Source organism: Pimephales promelas, chromosome 2 (assembly GCF_988280905.1).
Source record: "Pimephales promelas chromosome 2, fPimPro1.hap1.1, whole genome shotgun sequence".
In the NCBI taxonomy this organism is placed as follows: Eukaryota; Metazoa; Chordata; class Actinopteri; order Cypriniformes; family Leuciscidae; genus Pimephales; species Pimephales promelas.
The window spans coordinates 2793360-2817574 of NC_142770.1; the positions used below are offsets into that span (position 1 = coordinate 2793360).

The following is a 24215-nucleotide window of genomic DNA, read 5'->3' on the forward strand; positions in this document are numbered from 1 at the left end:
CCATGGTTTTTACCAGTTACTACAGTCATGGTTACTATGGTTTTACTGTAGTATTACTACAATATTACTGTAGTAAAACCATGGTATCAAAACCATGGTTTTTAAAAACCATGGTTCGCACCAAAATACCACGGTTACTACGGTCATAGTTAACTATAGTTTTACTATAGTAAAACCATGGTTAATTTTCGTAAGGGAGACCTCCAGGCCGCAAAGACGATTTGTTTTTACTCTGATTCCCCCCTAAATTAATATTATTTTTTGTTCTTTAAAGTTTGTAAAGTGACGTGCTAAACCATTTAAATCTACTCACCGTCCAAGAGTAACCCGGCGAAGATTAAAACAAACATGTTTCTGGCTACGTCTGAGTGAATTATGTCCATTTGTAGTTGTTAAAGTTTTCCATTGAGTTTCAGATTGTTCGATGTCTAGTCGTTTTATTATTCCACATTTCTAAGCGAGTCGATTATATTAAGTCGATAGATTTACACGAATGAAAAAAATTCGACTGTTTGATTATTTCACTGCTGGGAAAACAAATCCGCGTTTCGTAAAAATGAGGAAGCAATTCATTCATATGAGGTGCGTTCCATTCGACAGGGTCCCTACGCAGTGTTCACTGCTCCCTACTCCCTGAACACGGTATATCAGTTGAAGTGGACTTCACTGACTTCCTGTGAAGTGATGTACCGATGTTCCCTTATTCCCTATGCCGTTTGCAGTGCTCTTCGAACTGAACATGTTCGTTCCCTTCGAATTGGAATCTCACTTAAGTGTTGAAAATAACATTAACAAAGATTAACAAATGCTGTATGTGCTATTCATTATTAGTTCATATTAACTAATGTAGTTAACTAATTTTAACTAACGAACCTTATTGTAAGTTTTACCATAATAGCTGAGTAATGAGTAAGAAAATATGTTAAGACAGTTATTTAGACAGTTGACTCATATTACTCAAGACAAGTTTTTTTTATTAATATTAAAAAGTTATAGCATAAAAATATGTAAAAAATAAAGCATGACTGCAGTGTCTCATTCACATTATAAAACTGTAACATATTGATCGTCCACTAGAGGACAGAAAACATTCAAACACCTTTTGTTCTGTTCATTCACTCTGATCTAAACAGCGAAACTGACTCTGTAGCCTATAATGTAACAGACATGAAAAATACATGACAATGACAGACAAGATCGCGATTAATGGGAACATTCCATCAACTTCAAATTAACCACACGTTATTTTTAAGTTAAATGAAACCCTTTGTCATTATATTTTTCACAGCAATGCAGAATCATTTCAAACACATTTTCCAAAGCATTCAGGGTTACTATAGACTATAAGACTTTTCAGAGATCTGTCCATTCTCCATCAGTAAGTTTTTCTCCTCAGGCATATAATCTTCTTTTTCAATAGAATCTGTAAGATAGCATAGACAATTTCAGTGAAAATTAAAGTGTTGGCTACATCTACATAATGTGGTTGTGACTGTTACCCCCAAATATATCTGAAAATATGCAAGAAGGGTGAAATACAGAACAAAAAGAGATCAGAACAAAGAACAATCATTTTCGTCTCCAGCGCTAGATTGTTAAATATTTGTAAGGATGCTCGTCCATTTCCGGTTGTGGAGATTAAAGCGGAGGAAAACCGGAGAAAACGGGATTATGGCAGAGTATTCAATATTTACTGTCCTCCCGTCTTTGAAACGAAACGTACATACGTTTAGATGTAATTTTATATATAGTTATGTTTATTTAATATAATTTTAAAAAGAAGCATAAACACAACGGTGTCTGTTTTATCTGTTTTTGTGACTAACGTTTCATTAGTATAACCATGGAGTATAAAATTCAATATAAATTCTCGGTATTGCATTGGACTCTATGATCGGCGGAAGTTATCGAGCATCCTTAATCCTTCACCGGAAATAACGCCGTGCATAGAGCCCATATGTTGTAGGTTACGCCAAATTTAGCCAATAAATCCAGAAAAATGTATTGCTTGTTCTAACTTGTTCAGGTAGTGGCGGTATGCGGGACACTGACGTGAAACCAGATTTCTTTCGCATCAATGGAAAGCCATATTTACACAGTCTGAACCCAGATAGCAAACTGACATTGAATCAACGTGGAAATATGACATAGAAACAACGTTGATCTGACATTGTTTTGCTCATCGAATTAACGTTGAACCAACGTCAGACGCGTCATTCTTTCAAAACTAACGGAAAATCAACTTGAAATCAACGCGTTGTTTCAACGTTATGAAAGCAAACCAATTTTCGATTTTCATTTAGCTTTGAAGAATGCCGCGTCTGACGTTGGTTCAACGTTAATTCGATGAGCAAAATCAACGTTGTTTTAATGTCATGAGAGACGTCGTTTCCACGTTGATTCAATGTCAGTTTGCTGTCTGGGAATCGTTCGCTGATAGTGCACCATGTGCTGTTTATCATTTAGAAAATAGTGATTGTGTGAACAAGTGACCGATTTCAGCTTCAGCATTATAATGAAGGGGGCGGAGCTTCAGACTCTAGAGAGCATTTGATTGGATGGAAAATCTGATGAGAAGATGAAGTGCAAAGTGTCTTTAAAATTGCAGATCCATTTCTTGGCGGAAGTGAGAGATGTTTTGGACGCTTCTTCGAAATGCGAATTGTGTCACTGTTTCTGAACACACTTGCTTATAGATAACAGTATAGCTAACATATTCATACTAAAAGACTTTCAAAGTGACTTTAAGAACTCTTATACCGACAGGATTGGGACTCACCTTGGACAACAAATATCTTGGAGGTCATATCTCTCCCATTCTTGGTGATATTTACTTTATAAAGACCAATATCTGTAGGTTTGACATCATTGATAGTGAGATATCCAGTTTTGCGATCCAGGTGAAATCGGTCATCGTGATCGCATTGACCGCTATTGTTCAGTTCATTCAGTCTGGCGATGACTTCAAAAGGAGTTGTTTGATCTGAGCTTGATTTTCCAAACCTCCACTGTATCGCATCGTAGCTTTGTATTTCAGTGAGGCCAGTGTTTAGAGTGACGGACTCTCCCATCGTCACCGACACGGTCTTCAGTTCAACATTCTCAGCAACGCCCTCGTCTGCTGAACAAACGAAAAAATAGAGATTAAACATTGTAGTGGTGTTGACTCAGTAACAATATCTTACACAAGTTTTGCCCTGTTTAAACAAAATGTAAAACATCTATAATGTATATAAGATCATATTTTCTATTTTTTAACTCTGGATCAAACTTACCCTTGTGATCTTTTTTTCTATATTTCATGTGGATGGTAAATATTCCAACAGCAGCCACAGCTAAAACAATTGCTCCAACAAAAACACAGATCAGCACTATATGATTGAATGATAAACCTGTTTGTGCCGACTCGTCCTCTGTAATATAATGCATTAGAGAGAGTTAACACATCTAACTTGTGTACAAAAAAATGCTAAAATTGTAATTATGGGACACTTGAGAACTGGAAGTGAAGTTGAGAAGTACCTGCACATGTGAGGCTGCAGAGTGTGTTGATGTCCAGATGTGTGGTCTGGTTGCTGATGGGATTGTTCAGCACACAGCTGTAGGTGTTTTTATCCTGATATTCCACCTCCAGAGGTAGAGAGAGACTGATGCTGAGATCAGACGCACTGATGCTGGACAATACACTCATTCCTGCGTACCAGGACAGAGTCACATCATTCACATTCACCACTGAACACACCAGTGAACATGATGATGATGATGATGATGAAGAACAGTTTCTACTGATGACAGGAACAGGCAGACGAGCTGGAAAACAGGAGAGAATAAACCGAGAAAAATCTATTACAGGTGTTACAAGTTTAACTATAAAAGTGCACTTTGTACTGCAAAAGAGGAAAATCTGGGTAAGTGTCGATTTGAAATTTTATATTATTGGCTGTTGATTGGCCGTCCTGTTCTTCAGTGTCACAATTTTAATAACAAACTTCTTGAAGTCAACAAGCTGTTATGTTTTTGTTTTGGAGCCAGGAAGTCCTCTTCACTCCTGCAGCCTGTTCTCCGACTATCTTCGAGAACCAGACGAGCAGCTTCCAGTCGGTGTTGGTGTTCCAGCGAGTTTCACATTCCTGCCTGCTGAACTGAACAGCGTGTGTTGGCTGCGGCCAAGGGTACACTGGGGTTCCCCCCGTGGATGTTCTTTGGCAACATCTGTGTCCCGACAGCATCTCCACCTGGCGTGGCGACCCTAAGCACCCTCCAATCACAGGCTGGCTTTGAGGACTCTACCTAACAGTTCTCGGCCTACCGATATATCTATATAAAGGCTAGATGTGTCACGGCGGAGTATTTATCGTCATCACTGGCGGCCATCTTGTCACAGGCTTTCTGGCGGGCTCTGTGGTATCTGATGTAAGAAATACTCTTATCTCGTTGAAATCTTGACGGATTTACAAACGGTTTGGTTTCTTACAAACGTTTTTAACGTGGCTATAATTCTGGACGATTATTTATTTATACACTTATTATTCATAAGTATGCAGTATCATAACTACATCTCTGCCGTTTATAACAAACCAGACCGTTTGAAAATCGGTAGAAAATTGAGCAAGTTACGGTGATTTAAAAAGTACATGCACCATCAAAACAATGTTACCAGTGAGCGAGCTGCCTGTGACAAGATGGCCGCCAGGTTCTGGCGTCGACCTCCATTGGCCAGCAGCGCGGACGACACGTCTAGCCTTTATATATCTATGGGCCTACCAGAAGCAGACTGAGGCTACCATGTACCAAACATGTTTGGCTTTTGTAACCAACTTACAAAAGCCGTCGGCTCCACTTGCCACCGAACGCGCCCTCCTACGACTTCCACTCACGGCGGAATGTGTGCGGCCATTTTCGAATGTGTGCGAACACGGGATTGGTTTGTAGCGATCGAAGTGAAGGACGCCTACTTCCATGTCTCTTAAAGTAAGTAAAACCCTTAAATCCTTATTTCTCCCGTCTCAGGGGAAACATGTTCCTCCCATCTTAGGGAATAAACCATGACCGCAGAAATATGACTGAGTTTCTAAAGATGCAAAGCTTAATGCAAATAGGTGAAGTACATGCGTGTCGGTGATGAGTGAATTATGTCAGCAGATCAGTGATGTGTGAGCTTGTATCTGCCCCTCTAATATGATGTATACTATAAAGTTTGTTAGATTTAACGTAATGTTTCTTCCCTTATCGACTGTGCAAAATCTAACAATGTCATCTCAATTAGCCAGCTATAAAAGAAATTGTAATATTAATCAGTTTTGCTGCTGACTGCAAAGCAATGATATCAAACTGCTCACCGGAAACAATAATACTGAATTTTTGGGTTGTGGCTACATTTCTGCTATAGATCTGTAGCTCATAAAGTCCAGAGTGTTCAGTTCTGATGTTCATGATGGTGAGATCTCCAGTCTGATCATCCAGATGAAGTCTGTCTCTGAATCTCCCGTCAAGAGCATTACTGAATAACGAGACCATATTGACCTGTCTGTTGATCTGAGCTATACGAGTGCTTTCAGGTCCAAATATCCACAGTATCAGATCAGCTTTCTGTATTTGAGTAACATCAGTGTTAAGAGTGAGAGAATCTCCCTCCATCCCTGACACTGTCTTCACTGTATCTTCAGCACCAAACACACCTGAAGAACAAACAAACAGTTACTCAAATGGAGATCATTTCTGTCTAAAGAGATTAATGAGACTTTAAAATGTTAGTACACAGCAAAATCCCCAGTGTTAACACTTAAAAGTGTGAATTATATCATCTCTGTTAAATCAACATTGAATCAGTGTTAAAGTTCATGAGATAATTAAGTTCATAATTGAGTGATGATTGAGCATTATTGAAGACACCTGATGTTAACAAGCAGAATCTCTGAAGGAGAAAACCGGAATTTTAAGTCACCATTATGGTGATCAGTGTTTGCTTTATTTGGGCTTGATCAACGGATCAAGCGCGCGTCCATGAGAGCCAACACTTTATCAGCACCATTGATCGAGTCATCGAGCACTTTGATCAGTTGATTTAAAAAAAAACCCCACACCTATCAGCGTGCTATATCGCCTCTTATTTGACAAATGAATGCTCTGCAGATATCTTTTATTTATTTGTATTGGTACATCCGTGCCGCGAGGTGTTTAAAAGTGCTGGGGACAATATCGACCATGGCAAAAAGTGGTGGGGAAATTCGCAAATAATAATTATTCATAATAACTATAATAATAAAAGTTTTTTTTTTGTGTGTGTGTCAATATATTTCTCAAACAGCAATCCCACCCGCTGATGACCCAATGCCCCTCCAGGGGTTGATTCAGAGTTAGGTTTAGGCTACTTTATTCATTATAGCAGCAGTGACCTTGTACAGCATACACTGTAAAAAATGCCTGTGAAATCTACAGTTATTTACTGTAGATGTCACAGTAACAATACTGTAAAAGATTTTTACAGTAGAATATTGTAAAGTTTACAGTAAGACCTTAAAAATCACAGTAGTTCAAGCATTACAGTGGAAATCACAGTAGTCAAAGCATTACTGTAAAAAATCACAATACAGCCACTAAAGTACTGTAAATAGTAAAGTAAACTACTGTAATTTTCCTTTTTTTTATCATATCTTTCTTTGTAACCCTTGTGTTGTAACTTGTACTCTGATGCACCTGCTGCATGAGCTTTCTATTCCATTATATATATATATATATATATATAAAGAATTTAAATATCTTTTGTTTGTTTGTATTTGTGACTGTAAATGGGTGTTAACAGGGCATAAACATATTTAATCCTTATCTTAAACTTCTCCAAAGTCTCCCCTAACAATATAGGCTTCATAAATGCATAATTTTTTGAGATATCATATCATCCTCTGATTTGAAATGAAGCATGACCATTGGTTATAAGTTGCAATAGTATTCACACTTTTCTATTAATATTAACATATTCATTTAATAAATATATTCTTAATGTTGGTTGTTTTTTATCTTTTAGCTTAACGTTATATACTTCAATATTAATAACATTTGATTAATCATGAGTTTTGAATTTGAGCCCAAACTCTCAAGCTTTCTAAGTATGTTTTGATTAATGTATCTATTCAGAATGAAGAAACCTTTTTATTATGTGTAGGTTATGTCATGTGCATTACTTTCCAAAATTGGGGCTGCCTGGTTAACTCATAAATACGTAACATGGGATTTTTATTTTACAAAAATCAGTGTTATATATATATATTTTTTTTTTCGAAAGCAGGAGAGATAAATGTGCAAGTTTTCAGAGCTGTTTCTGAGCTGCAAGGCGAAATCAAAACGCCGTCAGAGTGGGCGGGGTTTAGGCAGTCAAAGCTAGAGTCTGTTAGAAAAAAGCGCGAAAGAAGCATTTGAATTTCTGTTTCGTCGTCAGTGACAGAAAAGCTAAGTTAATAGTCGAATTTACGTTTTCGTAACAGTCTTTAACGTTAAGCTCCGTTAATAAGTCTAGTATTATTCAAATGTGCGTTTCTTTATACACGGCTTTGTCTTGTGGTTGTAAAGTTATTTATTTTGTTTTCGTCTTTGTGTTGATTTCTTTCACTTTTTGCCTGAGAGGAATTCAGCGAAAACGTTTCCGTGAGAGCGCCGACGGAGACGTTTTTATAGCCTTTAAACGTTATTAGTATTAGTTAGCCAACAGTTTACCTAGTTATCGGTAGCTAGCTAGCCAGGAGAATATTTTTCCACCACCCGTTGCCTCAGCCGGAGTTTCCATCTTGGGATCGCGGATCCTTCACCAACTGCTAATGGGGATTCGGGACTTCCAGAAAATCAGTAAGTTAAGTAACGTTAACTTTACGTACCATTTTACACCCCCCAACATAATGCAGGTTGACAAGCCTCCAATTGTTCAAGTAAATACAGGTTTGTTTGTGTCAGGTTTATGTTATTGGTGGTTGAGCATTTTTTCTTTAATAGACCTCACCTCACAATAAATAATAACGTTAAGTTAACTAACATGGTGCTAACGTCTATCTCAATTATTGGTTAAATGCTGGGTAACTTAACAGTTAAAGTCACTGGTGTCCACTGTGTGAACAATATTTTAATTAAGAGAAAATTGATGTAACTTAGAGTGGTAATTGATAAAGTTATTGTGGTAAGTTACTTAGTTTTTTTATGAGTAAACATGCACAAACCTAAAGAGAAAAAAAGGCTCATTGCTTTCTTATCAACAATTTTTATAAAGCTTTTTCTATCCTAGTTAGTTACCTTCTTTCGAGTGACTCTTTATCTTTGCTGGCATAGGAGACTTACGGTACCACTCCCTCAGATGTAGAGGCCCAGCTGTCTCCTCCCGATCACTCCAAGGATTATCATGCTTGGTAAGTTTCACATTCACTGTTAACAAATCCTTAATGTATAACTTTATGCACAAGCAAAGCAACGTTTCTGGAAAACACTCGTGAATGCAATGAGTTTGTGTCGTGCCATTCTCTGCACTAGTCAGCAGTCACTTCAAAAACTAAAGTTATGTGGAGTAAGTTACTCTCTTATTTTTAGTAGCCACCTATAATGTCGTGATTACTATTTCAGATTGCTTGCTATGCCTGTATCACTCATTGTTTTTCTATCACCAAACCAGTAACTGCTATTTAAAGGATTAGTTCACCTCAAAATGAAAGTTTCCGAATAATTTACAAGATATCCATGTTTTTCTTTCCTTCCTCAATGAAAGAGAAATTACATTTTTGTAGGAAAACATTTCTAGATTTTTCTTTGAATAATGGGCTCCAGTAGTCCAACAATTGTAGATAAAAAGTATATAAATTATAATTTTTTTTTCAGAAAATGACTGATCATTTCGCTAGATAAGACAATAATCCTCAGCTGGGAACCTGTATAGTGCGTTGAAGTACTTCAAAGACCTTTGAAACTGCATTCATTTGGACTTTAAAACGTTTACAATTGAAGCCCATTATCCAAAGAAAAATCAAGAAATGTTTTCCCTAAACTTAATTTCTCTTCCACTGAGGAAAGAAAGACATGGATATCTTGGATGGCATTAGGGTGAGTAAATTATTAGGAGATTTTCATTTTGAGGTGAACTAATCAATCCTTTAATCCACTGCTTCAAAGATATGTATGTTCCCTGCCCTGTTTTTACAATAATTTATGTGGAAAAAATCTTTTATTGAATGTATCGCTATGAAATATAATTTTTGTGATGACTCTTGTCTTTACTAAGGAGAGACTGCAAAAAAATGGATGCTGTCGATCAAGGGGAGGGTCGTAACCCCACCTGGTGCTCACATGGTGGACTTCACCACTGCCTTGGCCGCTCTCTTCGCCTGTTACGTATTCAACCTACAGTATTAGCAGTATTAGGTGGAAGCCAGCACAACACTGGAGTTTAATCAGAGGTATTTTTATATTAAATAATTTGACTGCAATGTAAAAGCACATTGACAATTGAAAAGCTGTTCAAAATCATCTTCTCCCTTTAAAATGTTATGTAATAGGTAGGGCCCTATGAAATCCATTTTATTTTTTCCCAAATTCCGTTTTATTTTTTCCCAAATTTCGTTTTTTCCGTTTTAATTTTAGGGAATTAGGTTTTTTTTTACCCTTGACTGTTAATTTAGTTGTAAAAAATAGTATGCTTTTAAAGTTAATGATAAAAATGTATTAAAAAAATAAAAATAAATTAGGAATGACCTTAAATTTATTGAGGTAATACAGACAATTACTCAGTAGCCTTTTCAGGACAAATACTGCATGATGCAACATAACACAGCACTCTTCAAGTAACAACAAAATATGGTTATGAGCTTTAAACTGTCCAGTAATATAAATTATATTAGTTTATAAGTTTAAATAAAGTCACACTCTGTCTCTCATGGAGTTCGCTTCGCCTTTGTCCAGTCCGGCGCCTCAGACAGATGTGGTGTGCACGTCGTGTGTGTGTGTGTGTGAGAGACGCGTGAGTGAGAGCGAGACGGAGGGAGAGCGGGGAAATACAACTGAATGAATACGCTGCGTGTTTTAAATAGTGTTAAAAACCGAAACGCAGTATGTGGCGGCGATTTAAGTGTGGGAAACACTGCATAAATCACGTGCGAACTGCTCGGCACTGACTGCTTATAGCGTTGAGTTTCTTAACTTTTAGTCGACGAATGGAGAGCCGCTTCGCCATGCTTTCATTGTTTTGATTTCGTCTTTGGAGCTGAAATGACGGGTTGGGGGGTTGAGTCGCCCAGATTTGCTTCCCCCGGTCTGCATTTTCACCAGACATACGTTTTTCTCCCACACAAAAACAGAATTTCAAACCAAATATGTAAAAATCCACGAAATTCCGCGTTAACACTAGATTCCGCGTTAATTGGCCAATTCCGCGATTCCGTCCGCGATTTCGTTATCGCGGAAATCATAGGGCCCTAAATAGGGCTGGGCGATATGTCTGAAAACTGTATCACGATATAAGTGTTTCATATTGGTTGATATCGACAATTATTGATATTTTTATGACCTATTTAAAATAAGGACCATGAGAAAAATATATTACATTTAAACATTTTTATTTTAAACCTAAAGGATTAGTTCACCTCAAAATGTAAATTTCCTTATAATTAACTCACCCCAATGGCATCCAAGATATCCATCTCTTTCTTTCTTCAGTAAAAATGAACCGTTGGTCTAATAACACATTTTTACCTAGTCAGCCGTTCTCTGATATTTGTTTTCATGATAATCGAATGTAAAGAGTTTTATCTGTAAAAACTGTTTAGATTATAATGCTAGTATATGGGGACATATAATAAGTAAGATCTATCGCTAGTTTATACCACTAACAAGGCTCAAAATAGCCCCACACTAACACCAAACGGCATTCGTGGTTCGACTTGTCGAGACTGTTTTCCCAAGATGGCTCCTGCCTGTATACGCGAAGTGGACTGTCTTGATAAAATATCTTCTTATTATACTGTCTGTACACTTACAAAGTTCTCAATGCTTCGTTTTGGATGTAGGGACCCTCATTATGTTACTATGTTAGTGTGGGGCTATTTTGAGCCTTGTTAGTGGTATTAACTAGCGATTTCTTTTTACTTAGTCAATGCCCCCATATACTAGCGTTATACACTAAACAGTTTTTAGAGATAAAACACTTTACATTCGATTATCATAAAAACAAATCTCAGAGAATGGTCGACTAGGTACCAATGTGTTATTAGACCAAAGGTTCATTTTGCACTGGAGTTCTCCTTTAAGAACTAATCCTTTAAAGGGGAAATTAAGCAGTCAATCAAGTTTACATGATTTACTAGATGGATTTCCACTATAATCAACAATTATACAAGACACATGACAAATGTAAACATATAAAAGAAAAAACTTTATATCTTTCGCCGCCAGGGTGCCGCCATTGCGCAGTATTCTAACATGTGACGTAACGGGGTTGGTTGGCTTTAGTTAATAGGCTTTGGGCAGTGAATATCCCAACATCAAACTGTTTACGCCACAGTGTTTTAACCACGGACGACTAATGTTAGGTACAGTTATTAGACAAAAAGACAATGTCTAATGTTATGTTGACAATCTGCACTGTGTTCACGTGTTCAAACATTGTTCACGATGTCTGCCATCATATTCCCGTCTCGTCAACACCATGTAAGTTACGTTGCTATGAACAGCCGGTGGTGGTTTGGGGCGAAGAGCGGGTTTGCAATGCTAACAGGTGTCAGTATGGCTGTTGAATTGCGATGCCCACTGTGTCAGAGTCCATCTGCTTTCAAGAGGTTGATCTTGACCATGCGTGGTCAATTCTGCATCACTGGCACGCACGTTTACCATGCTATACCATCTATACTAGTTAAAACTCATAAATAACTACAAATAACTAATGTTAGGGTAATCTGTTATGTTTTGTTGCGTGTTTCTTAAAATATATATATATATATATATATATATATCGGCCGATATATAGGAATATCGGATTTTAAAACCAACAAATATTTGTATCGGTATCGGCCTTCAAAATCCTTTATCAGTCGGGCTCTAGTTAAAATAACTGATCTGTCACGAGACGTCTGAATCGGTGTATAACAAATTGGTAACACTTTACAATATGGTTCCATTTATTAAACTCTAGTTAACTACATTAGTTAACATTAACTATTAATAAACTGCACTTCTACAGCATTTATTAAACTTTCTAAATGTTAATTTCACCATTTACTAGTAGCCTAAATTATTTAAATAAGTTGTATTTGTTAAAGGAACACTCCACTTTTGTTTTTTATTGGCTCTACAACTCTCCCAGAGTTAAACAGTTAAGTTTTACCGTTTTCGAAACCATTCAGTCGATTTAATGTGTTTTCTTCTTTAATTTCAGGGCTCCAAATAGGATTCTCTGTCTCCAAGGTCAAGGAATGCAAGAGGCCACAGACCTTTGCCAAGTGGCAGGGGAAGTTTATTTTCCTTTCTGTTTTAAATGTTCATACAAATGTTAAATATATTTTTTTTTAATGTTCAATGTTTTATTTTATTTCAATATTGCCATAGTGTTATTTATTGCTCTTTAGAATGGGGTAATCAGTTATTTGCACAACTTCAAAGTAGTTAAATTTTTTGACTGTATTGTATCAATTTGCATTATTGTTCCATTATAGCAACTAGTCATACGGAACTAGTGAATGAACTAGTAACAGTTTGCTCTGTAACTTTACAAATCTTGTAATGAAATAGGCTCGTTGTATCAATTTGTATTAGCCTATTGTTCCGTCATAGCAACCTGTCATACAGAACTATTGAATGAACTAATAACAATTTGCTCTGTAACTTCAGTCGTAAATTAAAGGAACACGACAACTTGTTGGGACTTTAGCATATTCACTGTATCCCCCAGAGTTAGATATATCTCGTGCATGCTGTAACTCTGTCTGACACACCCACCGCTAGCCTAGCTTAGCACAAAGACTGGGTCTAAATGGCTCCAACTAGCATACTAATCCCAATAAGTGACAAAATAACGCAAACATTTTCCTATTTACATGTTGTGATTTGTATAGTCACAGAGTGTACAAAAAACAAGGTCATATGTGACACAGCCATCTTTACCGTATAAATATTGGGAACTATATTCTCAGAATGCGAAACACTGCTACTTGGGCGGAGTGATAACCGCAGCACCCGAGACGCGCCATGGAGAGGAGCAGAGAGTTCGTTCAGAGTTGGAATAATAGAGTCAGCAATTACTAGATAGTGAAAGCATAGTTTACAATCATGGGTGTTCGCTGTATTGTAAAGAGCTGCGACAATAAATGGGAGACCAGGTAATGCCATGATGTTTCATAGAATTCCAAACAAAAATGCTGACCTGTGATATTTATTAGTCAGGATGCATTTTTGTTTGGAATTCTTTGAAACATCATGGCATTACCTGGTCTCCCATTTATTGTCGCAGCTCTTTACAATACAGCGAACACCCATGATTGTAAACTATGCTTTCACTATCTAGTAATTGCTGACTCTATTATTCCAACTCTGAACGAACTCTCTGCTCCTCTCCATGGTGTGTCTCAGGAGCTGCGGTTATCACTAGCAGTGGTTCGCCTTCTGAGACTATAGTTCCCAATATGCGGTTAAATGATGGCTGTGTCTCATATGACCTTGTTATTTGTACACTCTGATTTATACAAATCACAACATAAATAGGAAAATGTTTGCGTTATTTTGTTACTTGTTGGGATTAGTATGCTAGCTGGAGCCATTTACATCCAGTCTTTGTGCTAAGCTATAGGCTAGCGGTGGGTGTGTCAGAGTTACAGCACGCATGGAGATGAAAAAGGTATGTAAGGATTTATCTAACTCTGGGGGATACGGTGAAAAAGCTAAAGTCCCAAAAAGTCAGAGTGTTCCTTTGAATTTAGCAACAGTAGAATAAGCATGATAATAGACTTCACTCCATTAGACTATCTAAAGTTAACACTCCGCTGGGTGTTGTGGCCACATTACTTGCATAGAACGTGCATTAACTTTGGATGGTATAATGGCATGTTGTCCAATGTCCATTATCCCTTTGTTGTACCTGTTTTGTCATTTCTGTTCACCAAATCTTTTTAAATAAATAACTGTTAACAATTTTCTTATTGTCTGCAGTTGATTGCAATGTTTTAGAAAAATGGGTGTTTCTTTTAATGATGGCTAATATTAAATGATAGTGATGTAGTATTTAAATTGTACAGTGAGAAACTGAATTTACAGTGCTTAACCGTTATCTACTGTTTATAGTACCGTGTTGCATACAATACATAAAAAACAGTGCTTAACGTTTTTGTATGTAAATTAAATTGAAATTTTCTTCTACAGTAAAACAATCAATGGTGTAAATAGAACTAAAATCACAATATTTCAATGTTTTTGATTTCACAGTGTTTACATAAAATACTGTGAAAAGTACACTACCCTTACTGTAAAACGTATTCACAGTAACTTACTGGCAACGATTAGCCAGTAAGTTACTGTAAATACAACTAAAATCACAGTATTTAATTGTTTTTGAATTCACAGTATAAACATAAAATACTGTAAATGGAAGTACAGTACTCTTACTGTAAAGAGTATTCACAGTAACTTACTGGCTAATCGTTGCCAGTAAGTTACTGTAAATTTTACAGTCAATTTTTTACAGTGTAATATGTTTAACAATGTATTAAAAATAAGTTCTTAACTTTCTCTTTTACACTTTTTTACTTCTCTTGGCAGCTCTTACTCCCTTGGAGAATTTAAGTTCAAAGCTTGCCAGCCTCTTTAAATGTGGTAACCCACGTTTCTACAAACTCCGCACTCGGAGCTGTCAAAATTCGTGCTAATGGGTTTATGGGACATTTTATAAGCGATTATTAGCGAACATCGCCGACCGATTAAAACAAGTCATAGCACACCTCTCCCCAATAAGAAGCATGCCACTGTCAGATGCTTAGCTTAGCCTCACTAACAAATTTTTTTTTTTGCATATAATGCAGCATTTTAATGAGACGTTACCGTTTTAGGCTACAGTTAAACCACCTCGACATGTTTGTAAATTATGTAAAATATCTTTCTATCAATAATCAAAACAATTTTGATTATTTCGTTTAATTGTAAAAACATAGAGAATGAAAGCGAAAGTCAGATTCTTTACTCACCTTTCAAGAGTAAAAAGCAGATAAATAACACCCAGATCATTACGCTGATGTAGATTAAAATAAAATCTGATTTAAAACAAAGTTGTAGTGTATGTGGTCATCTGTTCAGTTGAGTTCGCAGTTTATCTTCGATCAGGTAGCGCTCAAACGCGATGACAGCGACGATTAACATAATTGTATCTAATTAACAATAGGCTAACTAATATTATTATATCTAACCGACTAAACAACAATATAGAGACTATATTTTGAGTTATTCTCCTAATGGTTGCTGGTAAACCAGTAGCCTAAATCTGCCGCAGATTATCTGCGTCTCGAGGAAAAGTTTAAGTTGAATAACAGGAAGTTTCTGAGGTGGATCGTGTAACCAAAGTTGAATTACCTGTTTCATCTAAACTTTTTTTTAAAGGTTTTGTCAACATGACTGAGTAAAACGTAGAAACTAATACACAATCCAGAATGTCCCTTTATGCACACCATAATTTTTTTTTTTAAATGCCAGACTGCAGGAACACAACACCTCTTGCTGAACATTAAGTCAGTTTTGTTTTGTCCAGTATAAGTAATCACAATCCAAACAACATCCATTCGTTTTGTTTGAGTGCTTAAAAATATTAATTTTTTTTGTCATCGTCTAACTCACTCGACTATAGCTGAACTGATTATTATTATTATAAAATATTAAATAAAATTAAGAAATATTAGCCTATACTATTGTAACAACATTTTTTCACTATAAATGTAAGTAGGCTATTTAAGAACATGTGTATAACAATAATAATAATTATTATTATTATTATATTTTACAGAAAACTTTTGTTTTATTGAGCTAGCTAACAATTCCCAGCTAACAATTTTACATTCTGGGAACGTTCCCGTTTATAAATACAGAACATGAAAATAACATACAGGGTTATAAAAAAAAACTATTGTTTGTAAATTTTGTAAACCTCTTGTAAATAACGTTCTGTGTTTGCTGGCCTATTTTCATATTTTTACCCGAAATAGGGTGTTGTGTGCATTAGTGCATTGATTCTCGCAAAGCCCCTGAAGAGACATGATGAAGAAAAAAATATGAGATGGGAGGCTTTTGTGTTCTCCCTGAGAAACTTTGCGTTCACTCACAAAGAACACAACAGATTTTCAAGAGACCGCAAAGTTTCTCGAATAGCCTAATGCGAAACATTTGCGAGTCAGACATGCATTGATAATTTTTCCTCCTCCCATCTAAATTTCCCTTCTCCCTCCAAGGACTCTGTAGATTCTTAAATTCGAATTTCGCACCTCTTCTGTCTTGATTTGTTTACCCACCTCGCATCTCGTCTCTTTGGAGGGGCAAGTACGCCCTGAACCGCAACATAAAAAAAAAAAATCTAAAATTACAAAAAATAAAGTCGAAATATTTCGAGAGTAAAGTCGAAACATTAGAGGGACACTCCCAAAAATGAAAATGTTCTAATCATTTACTCTTTTGTGTTCATTCTTTTTTCTGCTGAACACAAAGGAAGATATTTTGCAGGATTGGAACTTTGGCACCATTGACTTCCACAGTATTTTTTTCTACTATAGAAGTCAATGGTGCCAAACAGCTGTTTGGTTCCAATCGTTCTTCAAAATATCTTCCGTTGTGTTCAGCAGTAGAAAGAAACAACTTGAGGGTGAATAAATGATGAGAGAGAGAATTGTCATTTTTGGATGGAGTAGCCTATCCCTTTAATACAGTCTCCGAAGTTGCATGTGGTTCTTTCACGGTGTTTCATTTACAACGGTGCGGGATGGTAGATTTCGGTCACAATTCTGCGCGCGCAAGATAACAATTTGAGCGCACAAAAGAGCATTTCGCATGCGCGTGAACTGAGTTTTGCGGAAAAACGTTCGTCTCGCAGATGAGAAAATATTTCGAGCAAACGAAAATCAACTTTGCATTTAAAAATAAGTAATTGGATGTGCGCAGACGTTCTCTCTCGCATCTGCAAAGTTTCACTTTCTTGCTCCTCTCATACCAGCCATACGCGCTATCGAAGCGCAGACGGCTCGCTTGCTCAACACAAACCAGCGTTACAATATACCATAATTCCAGCCAATCAGAGATGAGGCTGCTAAATTCCGATTGGCTGGCTTGAAAACCAATTACAAGACTCCCTGCATCACCGACTGTGGACGAGGAAAAATGCATGGTAAGATGTTTGTTTAATTTTTTAATGGCTTGAACACTTCTATTTAAGTTCAAATGTCTACCACTCGACGACCACAATTAAGCTTTTGCTTATAATCAACATCAAATCGTAATGGCATGTCCCAGTGTTTGCTACACCTCAAGTGTAGTTATAACTTTTTTCTAAACTGCAAGTTATTAAATAAACATTAGTGAAACATGAATGTGACTGAACTGGGGTCTCAAATGTTACACATTTTCAAAAAGTGAAGATGGTCCGATTTTCACCCTTTTTTAATGAAATAAGTGTGTAAAAACGGTATCATCAGACTAAAACTAAGCCATTAAACAAACGTAGAAATTCAATGTAATAACGTTCAAATAAAAATCAATCTACTTCATATCCTTGGAATTATTTAAACAAAAACATTCACAGCAGAGATGTATATTCTTATACTATTTTAGGATGGATAGTGTGCACATTGGGATGCAGGCTTGTTCCCCTCACTGCAAAAAAAAAAAAAAAAAATCTAGTCATGCGAGTAATTATATAGAAGTGTCACACACCCAAGATTTTCACTTACAGTTATATATGTTTGCATTGTTACCCACGTCTTTCTTTTTGCAGTGAGAAAAAGTGTGAAACTTTGCACATGCGAAAGAGAAGGTCTACTCACATCCAAATACTTAGGCTATTTTAAGTGCAAAGTTGATTTTCGTAAAAAAAAAATGTATCTGCGAGACGAACATTTCTTCGCAAAACTCAGTTCACGCGCTTGCGAAATGCCCTTTTACGCACTCAAAATGTGATCTTGCACGCGCAGAATTGTGACTGAATCTAACCCCATAGGTAAACAACTCAGTTCGGATAGTGCAGAGATCGATTAATTTCTGTCCAGATTACTGTTCATCCAAAACAAATATTCCACACTCTTCTCTCCTTCCAAGTTTTTCTCTTTCGTTTTCTCCCCCTCCAAAATTTTAGAAGCACCTCCTCTAATTGGCCAATAGCAGACACATACAATTTCCACATATTTTCTTCCAAACTTAACATACACACTACAAAGCTTACATTGACAAAACTTTTAAATAAACATTTTCTTTTTAGGAAAAAAATTAAATAAATAAATAATACAAATACAAAACTCACCATTTTACCAGTGTGTATTTTCTTAGAAATTAATACTTTTATTCAGCAAGGATGCATTTAATTGATCAAAAGTGAAAGTAAAAACATTTATGATGTTGCAAAAGATTTTAACCACAAGTTGAGAGCTTAAATTCAATTCCAACCACACAAATTCTTTGGAACTGTATTTTTTTTTTTTTTTTGGAAACACCAAATCTTTGAACTGTGTGAATTGTTCAACCATAGTTGGCTAATGATGCTTTTGGGAAACAAACCGAACTGTAGAGCCACAAATAAAGGCATTAACATTAGTTAACTATTGGTTGACAAACTTAGGGATGTGCGAAGATTATTCTACTAGTCAATTAAAATACTGCTGCGAGTCGACTTGGAAATAGTAATTTACTTGTTTTTTTTGCACTTTTACCCCTGATTTCACAGGCAAGACTTATAGTCCTACTAAAATGCATGTTTGAGCTGTTTTAACTGAAAGCAACTTGCTCCAGCATATCTTAATTGTATGACAATGCCATTGATTTGTTTTGTTTAAAGGGGTGGTTGATTGCGATTTCACTTTTTTCATTTTAAATAGTGTGTAATGTTGCTGTTGGTGCATGAATAGTTTCTGCAAAGTTGCAGCGCTGAAAGCCCAGCCGTAGTGTGTAGTATCGACAAGGAAGAGCTGGTCAAAAAAGGAGGAGAAAGAAGTGGGTCTTTGGCATGCTGGACATAAAAGGTTCAAATAATACTGCCAATTTTGCGGCTTGTAGAACGGCGCTCCAGAAATCACCTGTTTCCCCATCATTAGAAGACATGTTCGCCAAGGGTCAACCATTTAGGACCCCGTCCACACTTCTGCGTTTTCGTTTAAAAACGGAGAATTAAAACGAATACAATCTCTGTCCACACCAGCGTTTTATCTGCGTTTTAGAAATGATCTCCGTCCACATTAAAACGACTGAAAACGCGGATCACGTGACCATTCACCAACACTGGGCATGCATGCGCGTGCCGGTGTAAACAGTGATTGACAAATCAGGGAAGGATACGTCATGACTGATAACACCCAATCATAGAGCCGAGCGTCAGCCTCTGCGGCAGCGTTTCTGAACTCCTCCGTTTTGTCTCGTCCACACTACAACGCCCTCCGGAGATTCAAAACGCAAAACGCAGCTGCAGCGTTTCTAAACTTCTCCGTTTTAGGTCTTCGTTTTTCCCGTTTTAGTGTGGACGGGAGGTGCAAACGTAGCAAAAGGTCTCCGTTTTTAAACGAAAACGCAATAGTGTGGACGGGGCCTCAGTAAACCACAGCAGATGGTTTGTTGATCCAAACCATGGTGGACACACACAAAATATTGAAAGAGCTTGGTTACAAAAGCCAAATTTGGCGACTGAGAGGAAATAGCTTCTAAAAGAACATTTGTCTTTTACTGAGTGGACTTACTGGCTGGCATAGGCCTACAAGCACACAGAAGGTCCCCTAGGTCGTCTTCTGAAAGACATTAGAAGGAATTACAGCAATTAAATACGTTATGCTAGAAGGCAGTAAATTGTTTTTTTTTTTTTCAATTCAGGCATCACATGGTTTTATGTTTATGTGTGGCTACATTAAATGCAAATGGTACCAGACGCTTAACGAATAATTATAAGAAATGTAAAAGTTAATAAAAGTTACTAAAAGTAGCAATTTTTCATGAATTGTGCAACCAAACACAGAAGTCATTTCAAGCGTTTGAGATTTCTGGTGAACTTTTAAATAGTACACTTTTAGAAAATTTCTTTCGAAGAATGTTGTAACACTTGACTTGAGTCATTACTAGTTAGTTCCCATAATCTCCACTTTAGAATACGGATCCAAATACTGAGTAATTCCCATAGAAGTATGTAGCAACACTTGAGTCATTAATAGTTGGTTCCCATAATTCTTACAGTACTATGAAAAGCCAATAAAGTCTAGAATCTTCTAATCACTGACAAGATATGATGACTCAACATGTCCCAGTAGGCTACTCACATTGACTCCAGTGATTCAATTCCAGTCCAGAGGATTTGGCCACAGGACAAGTAATGTCCCGACAACTGCATTTAAAAATCCATTTCTTTTTAAAATTATTCCGATAGGCCAATTATTAACAGCTTTCCCAAATCATAAGTCTGCTGTGCTATTACATATTGATAATGTAAACAACCTTGTGTATCCGTTTACAGTAGCAGTAAACATGCTTCCAGTGCTAGTCATTTGTCATGCATTAGATATTGATTAGTTTTGCATGAATTATGAAACTTTTTCAGTAGTTCTCTGGGAAGCATTAAAAAAAATAGTAGGTATTGATTAATTAATAAATAGTGAATTACCACTTTCGTCTGAGCACTATTAATTCGTTAATCAGAGTTTCAGTGCAACAGTGTGGAAAGTTCTGGTTACAGATGCATGTGACAGTGTGTCAAAAGAACAATAAACATCTATCACCCAAATATTTAGGCTATTCAGCCTTTGTTGTACCCTTTCTGGTGACCCAAGTGGTCGTGCCTGAGCTTGGGAGATTTAGGGCGTTTTCACACCTGAAAGTCCGCACCAATTTCCGAACCAAAGTTCACGTATTGATGCATTTTATACTTTCTGAAAGTTTTAGTTTGTTTTCACTCTGCAATAATGCGAGCGCACTAAATAACTTTACGCGGTATACGTACATCGTGTAGTCATCATGGGCTGCATCTTGACATTGATTGGTTTAGTAAATGGACGTCTGACGTCTGCGTGTCGTCAATTCGGCGGGTAACTTTTGACAACATGAACGAACAGACGCATATCGTTGCAACTATGTTGTTATTTTTATGGCATAATTACCTGCAGCACCAACTATACACAAGGCTAGGTCGAATTCAAATACTGAATGAGCCCTGGAGGAGAGAACCCAGACAGCAAACTGACATTGAATCAACGTGGAAACGATGTCTCGTCTCATGACATTGAAACAACGTTGATTTTGCCCATCGAATTAACGTTGAACCAACGTCAGACGCGGCATTCTTCAAAGCTAAATGAAAATCGAAAATTGGTTTGCTTTCATAACGTTGAAACAACGCGTTGATTTCAAGTTGATTTTCCGTTAGTTTTGAAAGAATGACGCGTCTGACGTTGGTTCAACGTTAATTCGATGAGCAAAACAATGTCAGATCAACGTTGTTTCGATGTCATATTTACACGTTGATTCAATGTCAGTTTGCTATCTGGGAAGATAGTGTGCAGAGTCAGGAAACACAGATCAGATTGGACAAGTTGTGTGGTGCTCTCTGTCCCTTAGATCTCCTTTCCCAGACAGCAGACTGACATTGAATCAACGTGGAAATATGACATCGAAACAACGTTGATCTGACATTGTTTTGCTCATCGAATTAACGTTGAACCAACGTCAGACGCGTCATTCTTTCAAAACTAACGGAAAATCAACTTGAAATCAACGCGTTGTTTCAACGTTATGAAAGCAAACCAATTTTCGATTTCATTTAGCTTTGAAGAATGCCGCGTCTGACGTTGGTTCAACGTTAATTCGATGAGCAAATCAACGTTGTTTCAATGTCATGAGAGACGTCGTTTCCACGTTGATTCAATGTCAGTTTGCTATCTGGGTTGCAAATTAGTGAGTTTTTGGCGTTTTATTGCAGGTTCGAATTCTTGAATTCAGTCTTAGGGAAATACTGCTTACATGTGCAAAAAGGACATAATGTTTAGTTCTTCTCAAAAATAGATGAGCTTGCCTGCACCAAGAGCAAAATGTGTATTTAGTTGTTTACGAAGACGTTGTTTTTGAAATGACGTGTGTGTGTGCGTGTGGGTATACATAGATGAAGTGTTAGAATATGGGGAACTAAGAACTGGAAGTGTTAGAATATGGGGAACTAAGAACTATGTACGTGCAAGGGGCCATTGGGTTAAGAAAAACACAAGCTTGTGTGCGAAGATTACAAGGGGAGGGGTACGTTTTGGAGGATGTTCTTCTGTATATAAACTGTGTGAGATGAGAGGATCTTTGCCCTTGCGTGAGCTGCCTTTCTTGCAAGAAATAAATACTTATACTTGTGCCTTTCGAGATCTTCATTTTATCTACAATTGTTATTTAAGATCTAGGTAAAGAATTTCCACGAAAGAAGCCATTTCAGCAGTGTGACCGTGGGTGAATATTATCAGGCCAAACATTTAAGGGTATGTAAACTTATGCCATGCACTTATGATGTTATTACAGAATGTCTGTTGCTGCCTCTTACTCTTCACTTCATTCTCCTCTACACAGAAAGAATGGATCATCTACACACCTGTATCATTTTGCTCGTCCTCTTCTGTTCCACATGGTCAAGTGCTGGGACAGCTTTCTTGACGCATCTCGAAACGCAGTGTCTAGGAGATTGCAAGCCCGATGGCGGTGAGTACACGTGCAAGACGATTGATAAAGATGGAAGGAGCCAAACTATGTACTGTTCGCCTCAGGAAAACATGGACTACTGGGGTAGGCAGTGCAGAGCTGACAGTGTGTGTGGAAAGCATGGAGAAGACTTCTACTGGTGCAGAATCAGCATCTTTAGTTGGGGATACTGTGGACTGGTGAAGGACAACAAGATCACTGAATCTGGAGAAGGCACTATCATCACCTCTCGCCATCGCATCAAGAGAGACCGAAAAGTGATAGCCACTGTGAATGACCAGGGGAACCGTAAAAAAACAACCTTTTATGCAGAGTCAGCTTTGAAAGACATCGCTGATGGCAACAAGTGGAAAGATCAGGTGAAAGACTTGACCAATAAATGGAACAATGAATTACTGCGGGGAAAGCCAACCTCAGAACTATTGAAATCTAAAAACCTCCGCATCGACTTGCAGGACATCATCGACAATACATATTACAACCTGCAGATCCAGATAAATAAGGCCCGTAATAAACGTGAAAGCACCACCATTTCTCAGATCATTGTGCCTGCTGGAATTCCAGACCGATACATGCGCAGAGCCTTCTGGGAGAGCTTTAAACGTCGAGCTCGGGTTTTTGTTCAAGTTTCAAAATATAAGAGCTATTCTTAATACGAAAACGATAACTTACACAGTAACTATCAGTTTCTCAGCAAAGTACAAAAAAATACAAGCTTATATATCACAGTAGTAAATTACTGTATATTACAACTGTTGTTTAAAATGAATCTCTTACTTGCCCTTCTGTATTGGTTTGCTTCTTTTACTGCTCTCTCAATAAATGACTGATTTTATGCAAAGAAAGCAACAAATATGTTTGTCTGTGAATCATATTTAGGTTTTGCACATCAGATCATTTAATAGCCCTGGTAGAGTAGTAAAGAGTCCTTGGGACAAATGTTAAGGTTCCTAGATTGAAACACGAACAAAATAAAATTCAATGCAGATCTTCTCAGTCTGGCATCAGGTAACATATAAGCTACATTAACAGCATTGTGCAGAACATGTTATATTTGTTAAAATCCAGTGAGAAAACTTCTGAGTGTCCTTTTCATTTTTAAGGGAAATTTGTTTTGGGGTAAAGTGATGGATTATAGGCTATGGTCCACAGCTAGATCTTTCAATGAATTTAGAAAGAAAATTGGTAGCATTTTATTTTACAGTTCTATTCCCAATGTACATATTATGTACTTATTATAATTACAATAACTGGATTGTAGGTAACCCTGAATCAACCTTAACCCATGTAGTTATCTCATATTAACCAGTACTTTCTTA

General features: G+C 37.1%; 2 protein-coding genes across 4 annotated transcripts in view; one reads left to right on the forward strand and one right to left on the reverse strand.

The window, feature by feature from the left end:
• LOC120486371 (SLAM family member 5) overlaps positions 1–15523 on the reverse strand; it is a 31622-nt gene extending 16099 nt beyond the window's left edge. The window contains exons 1-3 of one of the 3 annotated variants that reach the window (XM_089121038.1): positions 15192–15523; positions 5340–5678; positions 3523–3810 (exon numbers count right to left, since the gene is read on the reverse strand). In XM_089121038.1, the coding sequence (XP_088977164.1) occupies positions 3523–3810; positions 5340–5678; positions 15192–15231 (667 nt within the window). In that variant the 5' untranslated portion in view covers positions 15232–15523. Of the gene's footprint in view, positions 1–313; positions 689–3522; positions 3811–5339; positions 5679–15191 lie in introns of those variants that run through there. The other 2 variants (XM_089121036.1, XM_039682371.2) reach the window with 2 other exon arrangements.
• LOC148995703 (uncharacterized) lies at positions 4359–23735 on the forward strand. The gene is made up of 3 exons (XM_089121632.1): positions 4359–4971; positions 22599–22679; positions 22768–23735. Exon 3 carries the CDS (start codon positions 22773–22775, stop codon positions 23547–23549), a length of 777 nt encoding a protein of 258 aa, XP_088977758.1. The 5' UTR covers positions 4359–4971; positions 22599–22679; positions 22768–22772; the 3' UTR covers positions 23550–23735.
• The last annotated feature ends 480 nt before the right edge of the window (positions 23736–24215 follow it).

Bases quoted from the DNA above. Each gene is read 5' to 3' on its own strand.
- LOC148995703 (XM_089121632.1), top strand. From the start codon at position 22,773: ATGGATCATCTACACACCTGTATCATTTTGCTCGTCCTCTTCTGTTCC.